We start from the raw sequence: 20,852 nt of genomic DNA on the forward strand, positions 1-20,852 counted from the left end.
TTCTCCTTCCCTATTGACTTCAGTGCACATCATGGAGATCGGCGATTTTAATGTTTTCACAGAGCTCAAGGTGAAGCAAATTCAGTGGGGTTCGCTCATCGGCATCAGGACACAATTAGGAGAGCAAACTCTCCAGCAAGAGGTACATTAAAAATAAAACGACAAAACATCCGCAAGTTTCTTAGAAACATCTGAAGGCCACAGAACTCAAAATAAGAAGGATGGACTGATGGTGAAATTGATTGGAATAGAAACCTGCAGCAATGATGGTGAAGGACCGAACTTGAAGACCAGTGAGGCAGAGAAGTAGAGAATCGGAATGCTGGGATTTGACAGCAACCAGAATCGCTTTAACAGAGAAAAGCACGTTACACAGAGCAAAGCTGGTCATGGGGGGCTATACCTTGGGGCTCAGGCCCATGGCTGTCCGCCCCATCCTTTGCCGACTGTCCAACCTGATAATGAGCACTGTCGGCACCCTGTAAGGACAGATCGGGACTGCGGGTCCCTGAACCACGGAAAAAAGACAGCACTCCCGTCGACTTTCTGGCTGCAAAAATCAAGAAGATAGTAACAATAATTGACGATGCAACGGCCTCTCCTACGTAAACCATTCAGCTTAAAATTGTATTGGGGACAATCTGGAAATTCTGAAAGCAGGTTATACATTTTGTCATTTTACAACACAATAGAAGCTGCTTATCGAATTGTCTGCGTAATAAAACAGTCAAACTGCTTGGAATCAAAAAGGCAATTTAAAAACAAGGAGGAAGTTAAAGAAATTGGAAACACATTCAATTTAGCGGAGGGTCCTTTTACAAATCACCGAGTGTGGAATGACTTGTTATTATTCTGAGTGAAAAGAAATCATTTGTGAATTGCAACTGCTTAAAGGAAGACTAATCACGTTACACCAAATAGAAATTCATAAGGCTGTCAACTCTGCTGCCCAACCATCAAATTGTTTCCTTACTCTTTGCACACAATTTGAAATCTTCGAGCCGCGGTATGAACTCAAATTAAGGACACACAAACTTTTGTCAGCTTTCTTTCTCCCAATGTAGTCAAGCAAGTGTCTCTATCCTGTAATGGCAGCAGATCACTGAGTTCTTCAGTTCGAGCCCTGAGCAGCTAATGCTCAGCTCACGTTACAGGATAACTGGCCCAATTTTGGACCAAACTCAGCCCGTCGGTCAGCAGGAAAAGATGGCTTCTGATTTCAAGCCAATCTTAAAACGATTACTTATTGTCTGAATGATCCTGTAATGTGAGGCACGTTTGTGGCGATTAATGGGAGACATCAAATCCTGAATAATACGTTGTGATTGTAAATCTGTTCATGTGATATTGTGGACGATTTCTTCTAGTGAATGTTCTCCAATACCCTGAAGACAGGCAGGAGAAGGACAAACAAGTATGTGGGGGGCTTCTCATACAGGTGCGTCTCAATAAAGTAGAATATTATCGAAAAATGTATTTGTTTCAGTAATTAAATTCAAAAAGTGAAACTCATATATTATACAGATTCATTACACGCAAAGTGATACCGTATATATTCGCATATACAGTAAGTCGCCTCTTGAAACCTGAAAAATCGATCATAAAATCAGACCCTGACTTGCAACATTCTTCTTGCCTCCTCTAATCTCACACCGGTTTCTCAGACACATCGGATTTTGTTGCAGCAGCGCGGTTACCAATTTCTTTCGCAACTTCAACGACTTTAAATTTTAAACCAGCTTCATATTTTCTTCTGATCGAACACTCCATCATAGATAAGGGATGCTCTTACAATAAAAGTGTATGAGGGTGCGAGATACAAAAAAACACAAAAAAGTGCAAACGTCGCTTCAGAATAGTTCGGGTTTCACCGTGTGGTCACGTAGGCACAATACATAGAAATAAAAGGCCGTGTGCCCCGTGGTTACTCGCTCAGGTGGGCGTTAGCATATCGTAATCTCCTGGACCAATAGTGTGAGTTTACCACATTCGACTTATACAACCGACATCACAGAATACCAGAAATTATACGGTAAAAACAAGTCCCGACTTATCTGCGGAAGAACTTAGATGCGAGTATATTTCAAGCGTTTATTTCTTTTCACTTTGCTGATTATGGCTTACAGGTAATGAAAACTGTATTGAATTTTGAGTTTTCATTACCTGTAGGCCATAATCGGCAAAATGAAAAGAAATAAATGCTTGAAATATATCACTATGTATGTAGTGAATCTGTATAATATAGGACTTTCACTTTTTTAATTGAATTACTGAAATAAATGAACTTTTCGATGATATTCTAATTTATTGAGATGCACCTGTAGATGTGAAAGGCACTATATAATATGATAGATAGATAGATAGATGTGAAAGGCACTATATAATAGATAGATAGATAGATAGATAGATAGATAGATAGATAGATAGATAGATAGATAGATAGATAGATAGACAGATGTGAAAGGCACTATATAATAGATAGATAGATAGATAGATAGATAGATAGATAGATAGATAGATGTGAAAGGCACTATATAATAGATAGATAGATAGATAGATAGATAGACAGATAGATGTGAAAGGCACTATAATAGATAGATGTGAAAGGCACTATATAATAGATAGATATATAGATAGATAGATGTGAAAGGCACTATATAATAGATAGATGTGAAAGGCACGATAGATAGATAGATAGATAGATAGATAGATAGATAGATAGACAGATGTGAAAGGCACTATATAATAGATAGATAGATAGATAGATAGATAGATGTGAAAGGATAGATAGATAGATAGATAGATAGATGTGAAAGGCACTATATAATAGATAGATAGATAGATAGATAGACAGATAGATGTGAAAGGCACTATAATAGATAGATGTGAAAGGCACTATATAATAGATAGATAGATAGATAGATAGATAGACAGATAGATGTGAAAGGCACTATATAATAGATAGATGTGAAGGCACTATATGATAGATAGATAGATAGATAGATAGATAGATAGATAGATAGATAGATAGATAGATAGATGTGAAAGACACTATATAATACGAGATACAGGTGTATCTCAATAAATTAGAATATTAGCAAACTGAAAAGAAATAAACGCTTGAAATATATCACAGTGTGTAATGAATCTGTATAATATAGGACTTTCACTTTTTGCATTGAATTACTGAAATAAATTAACTTTTCGATGATATTCTAATTTATTGAGATGCACCTGTATATTCAACATCTATAAGGTGTTAAAAATCTGCAGGAAAGGAAAGAAAAGATGTGCATGTGGAGTTGGAGGGTCAGAATAATTGAAATGAATTCAGCACAAGGCTGCAACGTGAATAAAGTGAAGGGGTCCGACCTTTACGAATGCAGTGTATTTAAACAGTCAGTGGACACGCTGAATCGCAAGCCGTCACGCACCTGAGAGCTCACATCTTCCAGTGAATTGAAGTAGTTGAGATGAAAGGAAAAAGAAGGTCAATCATAAATAAACTGGTCACATACAGTCAGTGCATGGCACCTTAGTGCAGAAGTGTCAAATCGGAAAGAGTACCGGAGACTTACTCGGAACATCGGCTTCTGTGCTGCGGTTTAGTGGCATTGCTGCTGTCGCCATCTCAGCTTGCCTGGCAGGGCTGTTGATTTTTGTTCTGCTGTCCGCGGCACTAAAATTTATTTAAAAAAAAAAAAAGGTTTAAGCACAAAGAGAGGCACAGCAACTAATTAGAGAAAAAGACAAAGACATTTAGTGGAACAGAAACATGTCATCGTCTGCCCTAACATTACACAGTGGGCTTCCTCAGATTTGGTCCTGGAGGGCCGCATTTTGTCACAGTTTCTAATTTAGATCCCATTTATTTGTTGCTAAGGCAATGAACCTTCTTGGGCTCAATTATAGTTAACTCAGTTGTTACTAATTAGAACCTTTAATTGCTTTAATTGCTCGTTTTAGTGTTAAACGGCTGCATTCAGGTTTGCATTTTCATGCTGGCCGTCAGTTAATAATGAGACACAAAGGAACCAGCAGCACTCCAGCTAACGAGGTCCCATGTAAAACTGCGTACAGGCATCATGAAGTGTGTGTGTCAATCACGGGTATAGAAATAAACAAGAAGGGAAGGATCACAAAGTATGAATCTGCTCCGGTCCATGAGGCATACTGATAATAAAGTCCTCAGCAAAGGGAAATTCGCAATGAGATAAAAGATTTGTCTTGGAATAATGAAAACACTAAGAAGTCATGGAGTCAGGCTACATCCACAATACCACATTTTCATATAAAATCAACCTTCACCCACACTGGCGTTGTCACGCTATTTACGAAAGAATCTTCATCCACATTAAGATTTTCGAAAACGCACACGACGTAGGCAATCGCTAACACTGGGCATGCGTGCTTCTGCAGAAACAGGAAGAGGAAGTGCCTTCCATGTCACCGGCCATGGAATTTACTGCAAAACTGGTGACTGGTGAATTATCTGCTTCTGCAGATGTATGGAGCATTCAAAGTGTACAAAGCGCAATTTATCAGAGGGGACCAAAAAGATTCCTAGGAATCGATCAATCAATGCCACGCAAGTAGGGTGAAGCCAAGAATCACAGTCTTCAAGTCTTGTTAAGCAGTCTGCCAAGTGGCGTTGGGCTAAGTTGATCGAGATGTTCTAGTTCTAGTTTTTTGTTCTACAATTGCGGATGTGACTTTGCCGTTTATTTTTCTACACGCCGAAAAAAAGCACGTCAGGTGAAATCAAACACCCAGACAATGAAGATCACATTGTTTTTAACAAGAACAGATTTGTGAATAAAGAGCTTCTGAGTGAGCAGACAGTTCATCAGTATGGCAGCGTATTAGATCTGTGGTGAAGAAAATATATATATGTATATATACAGTATATGTCGAGAATAAAGTCCCCAACCTCTCCCCCCAGCAGTGCTATGTGCTATTCTGAAGAGGAGGGCTGAACGCACACCAAGGAGAGACGGCCGCTTCTTCGAATCCCCCTCTTAAACGGTGGTACAATGGCAAACACATAACACTTGTTTTTTTCTTTCCTCCTCTTTGCTCGATCAGCTGCTGCTGCTGTCGTGTCGCGTGATCTTCATCTCATGTAAAAGCCTGCACAGCAGCTGTCCTTTTGTCTCACTGCCTTGTCTCTCTTTTTCCCCAGACATCCTCAAACACTATGCCATCTCTTTTCGCTGTTCCGTTATTTCACCGAGTAATATTTTCCGAACACACTACGGCCGTTACGCGGCATGCATTTGCGGTTTTTACCGCCTGACTGTCGCGGTGCTTAAGAACAAGCAGCGTGTCGCAGACAGACAGAGCGATATCAATAAATTAGCTGCCACGCCACGCACCGCGCCGTATAATGTTAGAAAAATTCACAATGGCAAAGAGAGCTCTGTCAATAAGAGGCAAAAGAAAATTGGTAGAGGATGACAAAGACATTTGTGTTTTTTCAAAGAGAACAGTAAATTTTATTTTATTTTAAATGTTACATTAATCTGTTTTGACTACGGAGATGACAGTGACTTTAACGTATAGCTGGTGCAATTGGCCTGGAGACAAAATCGAAAATGGGACTGTAATTCTTATTGAAACTCTGATATTTTATTTAAAACCTTATATGACATAATAATCATCTTAATGAGCACTACTTAAATATATTTTATATGCTTTTTGTTAACCTTAAAATTCAAGGTATAATTTTAAGTTTAATTGTATTTCACGTATTTGGTTCATTTTTTGGCAATTTAACATGTGCGTTTATTTAACCAAAATAAATTAAAAGATAAAAAAAAAAAAATGAGGTGCATTATTTACATTTCTGTAACCTACTCAGTTATCTGTAGGGGCTAAGAGTGGGAGGTGAATTGTTCTACTTAATACATTAGAGCACTTGAGACATTCAGCCTAATAAAGCTCGCCAGTCCTCTCCACTTATTTCTTCTAAAATAACATCAAGTCGAGTTTTGAAAGTCCCTAACGTCTTACTGTCCACCACACTACTTGGTCACTTATTCCAAGTGTCTGTCGTTCTTTGTGTAAAGAAAAACTTTCTAATGTTTGTGTGAAATTCACCCTTCACAAGTTTCCAACTCTGTCCCCGTGTTCTTGATGAACTCATTTTAAATCTCGATCCACTGCACTAATTCCCTTCATCATTTTAAACACTTCAGTCAGGTCTCCTCTTCATCTCTGCAAAGGCTCAGCTCTTTCAATCTTTGCTCCTAACTCATCCCCTGTAGCCCCCTATAATCAGCCTAATCGCTCTTCTCTGGACCTTCTCTTGTGCTTCGATGTCCTTTTTGTAGCCTGGAGAACCAAACTGCCCACAGGACTCCAGATGAGGCCTCGCCAGTGTGTTATAAAGCCTGAGCGTCACCTCCTGTGACTTGTACTTCACACATCAAGGCGCTATATAACCTGACACTCTGTTAGCCTTCTTAATGGCTTCTGAACACTGGCTGTAAGTCGATAGCTTAGAGTCCACTACGACTCTTAAATCCTTCTCATAAGGTGACCTTTATATGTGTCCCCGTGTTCTTGATGAACTCATTTTAAAGTCACCGTCTCGATCTACTGCACTAATTCCCTTCATCATTTTAAACACTTCAGTCAGGTCTCCTCTTCATCTATGCAAAGGCTCAGCTCTTTTAACCTTTCCTCATAACTCATCCCCTGTAGCCCCCCATAATCAGCCTCGTCGCTCTTCTCTGGACCTTCTCTTGTGCTTCGATGTCCTTTTTGTAGCCTGGAGACCCAAACTGCACCCAGGACTCCAGATGAGGCCTCACCAGCGTGTTATAAAGCCTGAGCAGAACCTCCTGTGACTTGTACTCCACACATCAAGGCGCTATATAATCTGACAGTCTGTTAGCCTTCTGAACACTGTTGGGAAGTTGATAGCTTAGAGTCCACTAAGACTCCTAAATCCTTCTCATAAGGTGTATTCTTGACTTTCCGACTGCCTGTTGTGTATTCAAACCTCACATTTTTACTTCCTATGTTTAATTCTTTACATTTACTGACATTAAATTTCATCGTCCACAAATCTGTCCAAGCCTGTCTGCTATCCAAGTCTTTCTGTGATGATATAACAGATTCCAAATTATCAGCTAATCCACCTATCTTGGTATCATCTGCCAACTTAACCAGCTTGTTACTTATATTCCTATCTAAATCATTTATTTATATTAAAAATAGCAGCTGCCCCAGCACTGCCCCCTGCTGGTCACCACTCTTAACATCGGCCAGTCCTGATGAGGTTCCTCACACCCTTATCATCCTCTGCCTTCCTGTGTCTCTGCACCTATCTAAAACATCACCCTGAACTGCCACTTGTTTTAGTTTGATGCCCACCCTCTCATGTGGCACCTTATCAAATGCTTTCTGAAAGTCCAGATAAATAATCTCATCTCCTCGACTCTGATCGTATCTTTTTGTTGCCTCCTCATAGAATTCCAGCCTGTTAGTAAAACACGACCTCCCTCTTCCAACCCTACACTGACTGTCCTGTCCTTGCTATGTGTTGCTCAATCTTATCCTTAATAACTCCTTCCATTAATTTTCCTGTGATGCATGTTAAGCGTTGGTGGTGAAATGTGAGGGGCAACTTTTCTGTAAACCGTTGGAATACGGTGTTCTCCCGTGAAGGGTGACCAATCAGGGAATGGCGTGTTGTAATGCATAGGATCCAATCAGGGAAGGGCCAAGTAATAAACCAATGAACCAATCAGAAAATGCATTTTCAAAACTGTCCGTTTCCAATGCTGAGCCAACGTGTCCAAGTATATCCAGAAGCCCAAACAACTGGAGATATCAAATACACTCTTCTGATAATATGAAGTTTGGCGTACCTGTTCAGCTGCCCCCCTTCCTCAGACGTGTTCTTTGTGGATGCTTTCGACAATTCTTCTAAGGCATTCTTGTATTCTTTGCAGCTGTCATTAATTAGGAGAATAAAAGGGAGATCAAAGCTTTTGTTTCATTATTGCAGCATTTAGAGCAGCTTATTAGCGCCACAAACATATTATAAAACCCACTCTAAGCCCACCACTCCACTACATATACATCACAGCTGCCCCCAGAACAGGGCTTAACAAGTGCCCACCATCACCCGTTTTTTCCTTGATTTCCTCCTCTGCTCCACAGTTCACACAATTCAGACATTGCGATTAAAGGGCATATTGCAGACTTTCATTTAAGAGGATTTGCAGGCACTTCCATTACACCCTGTAGAAACAACTGCACTTTTTATGTCTCTCAAAGGCGTGGCTATCCATCAATCAATCACCTTAAGGCTCCGCCCCCCAGCATTACAAAGGCAGGCTGGGAGTTGAAGTCAAATGCAGTTCATTCAGAGGCACTCTTCTGGATTTTGGGGTTTCTTTCTTCTTTGTATTTTTGCCTTCATTTTCAACTTTTGGTTTTGATCTTGAGTTATTCATGTGGATTTTAATTTGGAACTCATTTGCCTTAGGTTGCCTTTCAGGTAAGTCACTGATTATTATTATTATTTACTCTTTTGGGCCTTTTATTGTGTTATCCCTTTAACTGTGTTATTCCTTTTCTTTCAATAAACCCTCTTTTATAAAGTTTTTTGTGCTCTTGCTGTATAGGGGTTGACAGTGATCCCCTCACTTTGGACATTACAGAAAATATTTTCAGACTTTGAGAGTGAAACGTATTTTGCCCGATGCCAGCCATTCAAGTGGGAGCTCTGCTTCCCTGGTTGTTTTAAAATCACGACATGACTGTTAAGGACAGTGCAGTGCATCCTCTCTCTGACACACTAGAACTGAGGATTTTTAGCCAATAAATTATTTATCAGATGGGGTCCCTTCATTACTGAAGGGCAATACACCTTCATAGTGCCCCACTGTGCCGGTCACTGCTCTTGTATCTTTAGGTTTTCTTCTCTTTGTTTTAGTATTTCTTGTGTGTATTTGAGGAGGGTTGTTGGTATTTGTTATAATACTTATTGAGCTTTTGTGAAAAGCTAAATTTCCCCCTGGAGACAAATACATAAGTACATACATACTAGCTAACTAGCAAATCAACACTGGCACCACGATTAGAGGAATCCATTTTATGATTTGCAAATTTCTCCAGTGCCTTCAAAACCTTCAGCTACAGTGCATCCGGAAAGTATTCCCAGCGCTTCATCACTTTTTCCACATTTTGTTATGTTACATCCTTATTCCAAAATGGATTAAATTCATTTTTTTCCTCAGAATTCTACACACAACACCCCATAATGACAACGTGAAAAAAGTTTACTTGAAGTTTGTGCAAATTTATTAAAAATAAAAAAACTGAGAAATCCCATGTCCATAAGTAATCACAGCCTTTGCTCAATACTTTGTTGACGCACCTTTGGCATCAATTCCAGCCTCAAGTCTTTTTGAATCTGATGCCACAAGCTTGGCACACCTATCCTTGGCCAGTGTCGCCCATTCCTCTTTGCAGCACCTCTCAAGCTCCATCAGGTTGGATGAGAAGCGTCAGTGCACTGGCATTTTAAGATCTCTCCACAGATGTTCAATCGGATTCAAGTCTGGCCACTCAAGGACATTCACAAAGTTGTCCTGAGGCCACTCCTTTGATATCTTGGCTGTGTGCTTAGGGTCGTTGTCCTGCTGAAAGATGAACCATCGCCCCAGTCTGAGGTCAAGAGCGCTCTGGAGCAGGTTTTCATCCAGGATGTCTCTGTACATTGCTGCAGTCATCTTTCCCTTTATCCTGACTAGTCTCCCAGTTCCTGATGCTGCCACCACCATGCTTCACTGTAGGGATGGTATTGGCCTGGTGATGAGCGGTGCCTGGTTTCCTCCAAACATGACGCCTGGCATTCACACCAAAGAGTTCAATCTTTGTCTCATCAGACCAGAGGATTTTGTTTCTCATGTTCTGAGAGTCCTTCAGGTACCTTTTGACAAACTCCAGGCGGGCTGCCATGTGCCTTTTACTAAGGAGTGGCTCCTGTCTGGCCACTCTACCATACAGGCCTGATTGGTGGATTGCTGCAGAGATGGTTGTCCTTCTGGAAGGTCCTCCTCTCTCCACAGAGGACCTCTGACAGAGTGACCATCAGGTTCTTGGTCACCTCCCTAACTAAGGCCCTTCTCCTCCGATCGCTCAGTTTAGATGGCCGGCCAGCTGTAGGACGAGTCCTGGTGGTTTCAAACTTCTTTCACTTACGGATGATGGAGGCCACTGTGCTCATTGGGACCTTCAAAGCAGCAGACATTTTTCTGTAACCTTCCCCAGATTTGTGCCTCGAGACAATCCTGTCTCGGAGGTCTACAGACAATTCCTTTGACTTCATGCTTGGTTTGTGCTCTGATATGAACTGTCAACTGTGGGACCTTCTATAGACAGGTGTGTGCCTTTCAAATCAGGTCACACCAACTGAATTGACCACAGGTGGACTCCAATGAAACATCTCAAGGATGATCAGGGGAAACAGGATGGACCTGAGCTCAGTTTGGAGCTTCATGGCAAAGGCTGTAAATACTTATGTACATGTGCTTTCTCAGTTTTTTATTTTTAATAAATTTGCAAAAACCTCAAGTAAACTTTTTTCACGTTGTCATTATGGGATTTTGTGTGTAGAATTCTAAGGAAAAAAATTAATTTAATCCATTTTGGAATAAGGCTGTAACATAAGAAAATGTGGAAAAAGTGATGAAGCGCTGGGAATACTTTCTGGATGCACTGTATGCCTGTTAAGTGCTGAATAACCGATCTTCACAAGAAACGTAACCCGAACTGTTAGTATGGCACCTGTCCACTAAACCCGTAACGCCAATTATTTTTCTCTGTTACTAAGGTTCTGTTTTCTTTTCCTGTTTTTTAAAACACAAAACAAAAGAGTTAATTCATCTGATAAAAAAAAAAAATCAACAGGCAGGCCATACAATCAGATCAAGGCCGTCACCCAAAAACAAGTCTGAGCAGAGGGACGTTCAAAAGAAGAGTCAGAGGGCCAGACTGAGGACGTGGGGATGGGGGGGAGGGGGTGAGTGAGGGGGCCGCGTGATGGATGGCTGCTCTCTGACCCGCACAATCCCCCCATCACAGTGCACTACAGCGGTGGAATGGAAGGTTTGCAAATGAAAAAAATCACTTAACACTACTGCACTGTCAAAGAAACCATTACAGTGCAGTCTGCTAATTAAAACTACAGATTAAAAGTTATAAAAAAATAAATAAATAAACTGACGCTACCTGAGTGCAAATGCAATAATGGAGCTGGGCTCTTTCTCGCAGACTGCAATCGGCACTCGCTCGTGTTCATACATCAGGTAGTGCTTGTCTGGGTCACTGTCAGAGAGCCAAGAGCAAATATGATGTGAGAAAACCTTCATTTCACAAAGACGGTCATATACTGCGGTCATGCTGCATTAAATGGCTGACTTAATAATAATGATAAAAATAAGAATAATAATGATAATTAGAATAATAATGATAAAAATAACGATAATAATAATGATAATATTAATGACAATAATGATAATGATAATAATAATAATGATAAAAATAACGATAATAATAAAAATAATAATAATGATAATATTAATAGTAATAATCATAAAAATAATAATAATGATAATGATAAAAGTGATCATTATGATAATAATAATGATGATAATAATAATGATAAAACTAATCATGATAATTATGATAATAATAATGATAATAATGAATCACATTTCTGTAGTGCTTTTCTCGCTACTCAAAGTGCTTTGCACAGACAGAGGGGTGCCACTTCACCCACCGCCAGTGTGTAGTGCCCACCTGGATGATGCGACGGCAGCCATTTTTGTGTCAGCGTGCTTACCATACATTTGCTATGAGGTGATGAAGGGGCGTGAGAGAGAGATAGGGGATGATTAGTGCGCCAGAGTGGACGATGTCGTGATGGTCACTTTAGCCAGGACATCAGGATAAACCCCAGTCTTTTCAAAAGGTGTCCAGTGTTAATTAATGACCACAGAGGATCACAACCTCAATTATACGTCTCACCTGGGGAGCGGCGCCATTTTTGCAGCCCAGTGTCCCCATCCCTGCACTGGGGCTCTAGGGCCCACGCACAGGCCACAGGGTTAGCGCCCCCTGCTGGCCTTACCAACACCTCTTTAATTAATTATGCTGACATTTCACATTTCTGCCTATTCAAAGCACTTTACACGGACTTGCAAAGCATTTTATTAACAAACGCCTTAGTAGTCACAAAGTTCATCTCAGATGCTTTACATTAACATAATGGTAGCTAATGGCGGTACAGTAGTTTCCTGTCCACATCACCACTCAGAAGACTAACAAGTCAGAGTGTAAAGATACTTACAAAGGGAAGGGAATGGGATTGTAGTTGTTGCCCGGCAGCAGGTTTGCAAAAATGGCCTTCATGGTCGATTTTTCTTTCACTTGGCTATCGGTGGACCCCAGTAAGTGCTGCTCAAACACATCTACAAAACACAAAAGAAAATCTTTACACTTGCTGCTATCAATATCTTCTCAAATGAATGACAAAAGGAGAGTCATCAAATTAGGTAGCTAAAATATTTTTGGTGAATATGGAAGAATAAAATGAACTGGGCTGCTTCAGTTTCTTGACTTCAGTAAAAATGCCCACCCTGACCACATCCCAGTCTGCATCAATGGCTCCATTTTGGAGACTGTAAAGAGTGCCAGCTTCCTAGGCAGACGCATAACTGAGGACCCCGTGTGGACCCACAATGCCACTTCTGTAACTAACACTTCATGAGGTGACTGAAGCGAGTGAGCCTCCTGTCCCCCGTTCTCACCACCGAGAACGCCATGACCAGCTGCATTACGCTGTGGTACTGAAATGGCAGCATGCCCAACATAAAGGATTTCACACATGTGCGAATAGCGGGTAGCCAACGGGCCCGACGCTGCAGGTAAATAACAGTCGAGGGGAATGGACCCTGAATGCTTAGGCCTCCCTCTCTTATTCTCCATGAGAAAAGGAGACGACTAAACGTACCTTTTGGAACTGAACCACAGTTACACACATCCACAATAAGCAATCCACTTCCAGCTTCTGAAGATACACCGCCACTAGATGACTTCACTTCCAGTCCACTCCCGATAACCTCACTACCACCTTCCCTCTGTGTCATCATCTCCGGTCCTTTTCCGTCATTACAAATGTCATTTCCTGTCCGTCTGATATAAAAGTCCCCCTGGTTCTCTCAATCAGTGTCTACTGAAGTCTGTTATGTGCTTGTTTTACAGTGCAGAAGGACGATTCAAGTGACCTACAGTATACGGGACGGCGTCCCAAACCTTTATGCGAGTCTTTTGTGTTTTCTGTCTTTCGCAGGGATTACAGAGAATGATGAACTCCGCATCGGGGGGGCTGTTCCGGTAGACACATTCTGCAAACGTTGGGTCTGCAAGGCCTGCTACCCTATGCAAGACCCTTCTCACCCCTCGCATGGACTTGTCCTTCTTTTCCCATCTGGAAAGCGATACTACAACATTTCAGCCGAATCTGTCAGGGTGCGTGCTAGCTTTTGTCCCAACAGACTGTCCGGGTCCTCAACACAATGCGGCCTCTCGTGATCTTCTGCCTGACCCTAACATCTCAGATCACGATGTTTCCCTCCAGTTTATGTACAAAGTCACTTAATCTGTCGTGTCCAAAGATCGCTCACCACACTGACCTGTACAACTTGCCTTTCATGGGTAGTTGTGCAGTAAATTGCATTGGCATACTGTATATTTGAACAGTACGCCATGTGGTTTTGGCTGGTTGTGCGCACTCTCTTGTCTTGTTTGCGCTGAAAGTGTCACTGTGTGCATCATTTTGTCTCTCTGTATACTTGTTTATGGTTGAGGTGACAATAAAGTTTAATTTAACTTTGAGTACCTTAACTTCAATCTTCATCTTTTGATTCTTATTATTAAACTAGCTCTGTAGGTCTGTGCTGTAAAAAGCCCGAGCTCCTAGAAACTATTGAAATTGTCAGAAAAAAAAACTGAAACTCTTTCCTCTGAGGTTTCATTTTGACGATGTGCTCGCCTCACTTGTGTATCAGCGGCTAATCGAGTTTCTCTTTCTTCCTCGGTTTCATTTTGCCGATGTGCTCGCCTCACTTGTGTATTAGCGGCTAAGTGAGTTTCTCTTTCCTCTGAGGTTTCATTTTGACGATGTGCTCGCCTCACTTGTGTATCAGCGGCTAATCGAGTTTCTCTTTCTTCCTCGGTTTCATTTTCCCGATGTGCTCGCCTCACTTGATGTGCTCGCCTCACTTGTGTATTAGCGGCTAAGCCAGTTTCTCTTTCTTCCTCAGTTTCATTTTCCCGATGTGCTCACCTCACTTGTCTATCAGCGGCTAAGCCAGTTTCTCTTTCTTTGGCAGTTTGGTTTTGCCAATGGAGTCTTTTTTTTTTCAGCTTCATGCCGTAGCCTTGTCCTTCTTTCTTCCTCTGTCTCGTTAACTTGCCGGCTCTTTGAGCTTCATGCTGTAGCCTCTCACTTCTGGGCTGGACAGTCAGACACACACACTTCCACGCGTAGACGTTTATATTAATAATTAATGCACTTTATAACTCATAGCCACAAAGGTTTGGCAGCTGTCCCTGCTACAGCACAGAAGAGGCTAGCCAATGGCCCAGAAGAATTCTGGGAAATACCCCTTGATAGTCAGGGGGTGCACATTAGTGCTGCAGCATGGACTTAATGATGAACTCTTAGTCCGGTCCTGAGGAATATCCAATAAGTCAACTATGGGGAACGCCGTCAGGTAGTCAGGCCTGATAATCGCCGTAAAGTAGGATAGGCTCGATAATAAGAATCAAGTCTCTGTAGCCCTGTTTTGGATTAAAGAGGTTTGAGGAAGTGCCATTATGATATGATCTTATTAGTCACCGTTCATGATTTGTCTTCAATAATGGCAGATAATTACAGCAGGCAGACAAGAGGTACTCAGTAAAAAGAAAATGTGTCATGGCTCTGAATGAAAATGAATTCAAAACGCACTGCATGTAGCTGAATATCACACACATTTAAAAACAGCAACTCGGCTCATAAGGTTTTGTTTGTCTTTAATAATCATCCAGTATGATATTCAGTCAGGGTTAATAATATTTAACACTCAATGTAGGCATCACTCCCGATATTTAATTCCAGGCGCCGCAGCCTTTTTACAGAAGCTCTCTCTTCTCTCTCTTTTATTATTAATGTTAACATTTGGTCTCAAGCCTCTTGCTAGAAGTCACTACAATTTTTACATGGCTTTACAAACTGAAGATACGCTGCTGTCATTGCAGATCCGCGCTCCGGACGGTCTCAACTGCATTTTGGGATGCCACAGGGTAAGCACGGAGGATCTGAAGGCCGCCTTACATCTGTAACGTCTCAGAATGTAAAGTGGGATATGTTGGATTCTCCCATGGTCGGCCTGAGGCACAGCGATCATTACCTTCTAAGGAGCACTAACTACTACACCTTATCGGGGGAGACGACTCTCTGAGGATGGAATGGGTGAAGATCCAGAGTGAGGATAAAAGCGCAATGGAAAGAATTCAGAACTCGCCAGTCCATAAAACGAGGAATGTCTGATCAGTCAGTCACTCAGGGCGAGTTAAGGTACTGCGGAGAACGGGCGTAAACCTCCGGTCTCAAATGCTATTTAATGCTGGACGGGTTACGTGTGACATAATCAGACCAAGTGGAAAAGGCATTTGGGAGTCTGAAGATTTACGTGAATTAAACACAGGAAAAAAGCAAACACATTACAACTGAAGCTGATATGTAGAACGTGGCTTAAATTCTCTGAACACACAACATCAGAACACTCTGGACGAGATCAGGCCATTCAGCCCAACAAAGCTCGCCAGTCCTCTCCACTTATTTCTTCTAAAATAACATCAAGTCGAGTTTTGAAAGTCCCTCAAGTCTTACTGTCCACCACACTACTTGGTCGCTTATTCCAAGTGTCTGTCGTTCTTTGTGTAAAGAAAAACTTCCTGATGTTTGTGTGAAATTTCCCCTTCACAAGTCTCCAGCTGTGTCCCCGTGTGCTCGATTAGCTCATTTTAAAGTCACTGTCTGATCCACTGCACTAATTCCCTTCATCATTTTAAGCCCTTCAGTCAGGTCTCCTCTTCATCTCTGCAAAGGCTCAGCTCTTTCAATCTTTCAAGTAATTCATCCACATTACTGACAAGAAGGTGGGTTACATCATCCTGCAGAGGTTTATCTTTAAACACAGCAACAGAAATGATTCCCTGTGTGATCAACACCCTAATGATGAGTCGTTCTGAATGCTGGCGAGTTCAACCATGGAACAAACTTCATCCAGCACATCCCCTTAAGTGGACATAACAAGCTGGACCTGCCGGATTGAACTGTCCAGGCGTTTAAGTGTAAATCTGTGGTACATCTGGACACCGCTGACCATCTTAATGCCACCTGCAAGTCTTGGCGACAGAGACATTCAACAAGACATTCTCAGGTGTGCCTGGTAGGGTTGTTGTTGTTTGCTTAATTATCGAAGGTGACGATACGTGATCTTCTCGGAAGACAATTTGACGTCCCGCAAGACAAGGCAGTGAGATAAAAGGACAGCTGCTGTACAGTCGTTTAAATGATCAAAGTGCATCATTAGGGGAAAAATTGCTCAGTTTCAAGGAGTTAGACTCCATCTCTACAATATATAAAATCCTTTTACAATCCCTTCCTTTCAAAGATCCAAGAGGACACTGGGAAAATGACCTCTCAATTAATATATCAGAAAAGGAGTGGAAAGTAGCAATGCAGAGAATTCACTCAAGCTCCATATGCGCAAAGCATACAATTATACAACTCAAAATTATATATCGAGCACATCTGTCTCACTAAAACTCTCCAAAATGTTTCCAGGGCGAGAGCCAACCTGCGAACGTTGCAACCAAGCCCCAGCCTCACTGGGTCACATGTTCTGGGCCTGCTCCAAATTAACATTATTCTGGACAAAAAAATGTTTAATTACCTCTCAGACAGTCTTGGACTCACAATCCCTCCTAACCCATTAACAGCTGTGTTTGGGGGTCTTCCAGAGGGTCTTAAAGTGGAGAAAGACAAACAAACTGTGATTGCATTCACTACACTGTTGGCACGCAGACTTATTCTGATAAACTGGAAGAACCCAAACTCTCCTCTTTAAGTCAGTGGGAAATTGATGTGTTATATTATTTAAAATTGGAAAAATCAAATACTCAGTTAGAGGATCTGTGCAGACTTTTTTCAAAACATGGCAGGATCTAATCAGTAATATTTTGAAATGATTTTATAAAGCACAGAGAATTTGTTGATTTAGGTATTTTTAAAAGCCTTAAATTTTACACCGTTTGGCTTGCTCTCTCTCTCAAGAGTGGGGATCGATCTGTTCTTAGCATAATTCTTTTTTTTTTCGTAAAAACTTGATTGCTATGTATTGATTGTAATAAAATTAATAAATAAATAAAAAAAAAAAAATGATCAAAGCGCAGCGCAACAAGCAGAACACACAGAAAGCAGCTGATCAGACCGCATTTTTTCAGCATGCGTTCAGCCCACCATTTGACAACGTAAGCGGCAGAGACGAGAAGTGGCTGGAGCATAACGCGCTGATGGGAGGGGGTGGGCGAGCGAAGTGAGCAGGGGGCAAAGCCCCCTAGTAATAATTAATAATTATAAATAAATTATATTTCTCACTACTCCGATCACTTTACATAGTGTGGAAGGGCTTCGTCCACCACCAATGTGTAGTGCCCACCTGGATGACGTGAGCGCAGACATTACTGTGCCAGTAAGCTCACCACACATTGGCCATTAGGTGGTGAAGGGGTGAGTGAGATAGCCAATTTGAGACAAGGGATGACTAGGGGGCCAGAATGGACGAGGCCGTGATTGGCAATTTAGCCATACCGCTTTCGAAAGACGCCCAGAGATCTTTAATGATAACAGAACGTCAGGACCTTGCTTTTATACAGTCCGTCTCATGTGTGTTTATGCTAGCAATAAGATGAGCGATGAAAGAAGCTTTATTTGGGGGGTCACATATTCAGCACACAAAGCTAATCTGAATTTTTTTTCTCACCACATGAGAGCTGCTTAAAACAGAAAACATTTCTCTTACCTTCCATGGTGCCAGAATAATCCTGGTCACTTGCAGACGATGTGCTGGGAAATGTTGGTCCAGCAGAAAGCTGCTCTGTAGCTCCCTCTGGTGGTGAAGGCAGTTGCAGTAGTGAAGAGCCAGAAGAGTTTGATGACATGTTGTTAAGGTAACGGTCCTCTGAAAAACACCAATTTGTTCTCATTAGCAGTGAACGTCTCCATTAGGTAACCACCAGAGATTTGCTTGTCAGAAGATATCAACATACGCACACTAAGGCTGTGACGACTGAGCCACACTCGACTGCACGTGAATGTAACTTAAAATAGGAGGGGGCTGTGTGGACAAAAATCCAAATCATGGTAGAGTTAAAAATTCTGAGAGATAATCCATTTTTATGTACTGTTCACAATGACACATATTTTTTAACAAATCAAATATATAAAGGATTAATCTGTCGAAACACTTATTAATGTGCTGCTACTCAAATTGATTCAATTGGAAGAAGATCTGCATAATTCATTGGTCGGGAAGAGTCGCGTCTTCAACTGAGGAGAGCAGCATTGTGCAAATATCTTCCCTGCTTATGGTGGATGCTGATTTTTCCAAAAGTAATTAATGAGAAGTCAAGCAAAATGACACCTTTAATTGGCCAACTAAAAAGACTACAATATACTACCTTTTGAGGCAACTCAGGCCCCTTCTTCAGACGAGACGTAATCAATATTATATCAGGATATACGGTGCTGGTTCTGAACGTGGAGGACAAAAATGAAAAAGTCCGATTAGTATGCAAAAAACGCAAAGGGATGGGGAACACAAAGCATTTTCACCCTGCCTGATTTTCAGCGATGAGGCAATGAGGGGCACACACATGGAGGGCTTGAGAAGGCCAGAGAATACATTTGGACAGCTTTGCGATGTCTCGGCTTAAACCACGCATTTGCAATTTTAGGGACATTCTTTTTCAACAACCCTGCAGTGACAAGTCGAGCAAAATGAGCCCTTTGATTGGCTAACTAGAAAGATCACAATGTGCAGGCTTTCGAGGCAACGCAGGCCTGCTCTTCAATTACTATCAAATACATCAATTACAAGCAATTTCAATTATAAACAATCCATCCATCCTTTATCTAACCTGCTATATCCTAACTACAGAGTCACGGGGGTCTGCTGGAGCCAATCCAAGCCAACACAGGGCGCAAGGCAGGAACCAATCTTGTGCAGGGTGCCAACCCACCGCAGGGCGCACACACACACACCCACAGACCAAGCACACACTCGGGACAATTTAGAATCGCCAGTCCACCTAACCTGCATGGAGGAAACCCACGCAGACACGGGGAGAACATGCAAACTCCATGCAGGGAAGACCCGGGAAGTGAACCCTTAAGGGTCTCCTAACTAAGAGGCATTACAAACAATTTCAATTACAATTATAATCAATTACAATTACAAATCAATTTTTGAGTTGCCTGCATATTGTAATCTTTTTAGTTGATCAATCCAAGGTGTCATTTTGTTTGACTTCTCATTACCTCCATAATGGCTAATACGGTAACAACACCCTAGAACTCCAAAAGTAACCAATAATAATGTTTAAGCAAAAAAATGAATGTGTTTTGAGCATATGACTGGATAGCGGACATGTGGATTATGTGACACGAGTAACTTGGGAATTTGTTTCTTTTTTGCCGTTTTTTGCCTTTTGTTTTGCCGTTGTACAGGATTGGTACTGATTGGCTTGTATTAGATCATAAACATTTTTCTCTCATTCTGCATGTAGACATGAGATTAAAAAACATTTTTTGGCAATCACTATAAACTACATGGGGTATCCATCCATCATCCAACCCGCGATATCCTAACACAGGGTCAAGTAACATTTAAAAAAATGTCATTTTTGGCTGGAGTATTCGTTTAGTGGTTACTTATTTTATATATTTAAATATTTTTAAAATATAGTTTTGTCTTTTCTTGATTTATGTAAAGTCATGTTTTTCTTTGAATATGTCTTCTTGAATTACTTAATCTGTGAACACTGATGTTCATTGATGGCATTCTCTGTGTTTTGTGGGTTGAACCCCAAGAGGCGGGACCACCCACTGCAGAAGGACCACCCTCAGCCTTTATATTCTAGCGAGTAGTGGGTCCCCGGGCAGATCACCGAAGTTGTAAAGAGGTGCGTATTTTCTAGTTTCTGGTTTCTGATTGTTGGATTACATTTTTGGGGCCACTTTGCATTTAGACAACAAATCCTCCGTCCTTCTTTCTTTGCCTTTTAATGCAGTGTTGTGATTTTCAAACAAATGTCTTTATTTATAAAGATTCTGTATTGGTCTTGTCCTTAAGCCAGAGCTTTATGTTTTTATATTCACCTTTGAAGGGAACTTTTGCTAATGTGGGAATTTAAAGTTATTTTTGAATTTTAAAAGCCAGCTCCTTATTTTGGGCCAAAGACTGCCTGTGGAGTTGGGAGGTTAGGCTGCCTGGGGTGAGGCCTATTTTAGGCATGCTGGAAAGGCCTGGCCCAACCTGTGGGGCTTTTAGGAGGTCTCACAAACTTTTCACTTTTAGGCGTAGCACCAGTCAGGCTGAACCCCACGCCACTCTGGGTAATAACCTTTACGTGTTAGACACGGCTCACACACAGGTCCATACATAAAGGCTTCACCATTAGGATACTAACACACCGACAGAAAAATCACATGTTCTGCT

General features: G+C 41.4%; 1 protein-coding gene across 5 annotated transcripts in view; it reads right to left on the reverse strand.

The window, feature by feature from the left end:
• pikfyve (phosphoinositide kinase, FYVE finger containing) overlaps positions 1-20,852 on the reverse strand; it is a 163,411-nt gene that overhangs the window by 34,675 nt on the left and 107,884 nt on the right. For 3 of the 5 annotated variants that reach the window (XM_039755300.1, XM_039755298.1, XM_039755297.1), the window contains exons 30-35: positions 18,156-18,314; positions 12,371-12,491; positions 11,251-11,346; positions 7,878-7,961; positions 3,579-3,679; positions 404-550 (exon numbers count right to left, since the gene is read on the reverse strand). In XM_039755300.1, coding sequence (XP_039611234.1) covers positions 404-550; positions 3,579-3,679; positions 7,878-7,961; positions 11,251-11,346; positions 12,371-12,491; positions 18,156-18,314 — 708 coding nt within the window. The remainder of the gene's footprint in view (positions 1-403; positions 551-3,578; positions 3,680-7,877; positions 7,962-11,250; positions 11,347-12,370; positions 12,492-18,155; positions 18,315-20,852) is intronic. The other 2 variants (XM_039755302.1, XM_039755301.1) reach the window with 1 other exon arrangement.

Source organism: Polypterus senegalus, chromosome 6, assembly GCF_016835505.1.
Source record: "Polypterus senegalus isolate Bchr_013 chromosome 6, ASM1683550v1, whole genome shotgun sequence".
NCBI classification, from domain to species: Eukaryota; Metazoa; Chordata; class Cladistia; order Polypteriformes; family Polypteridae; genus Polypterus; species Polypterus senegalus.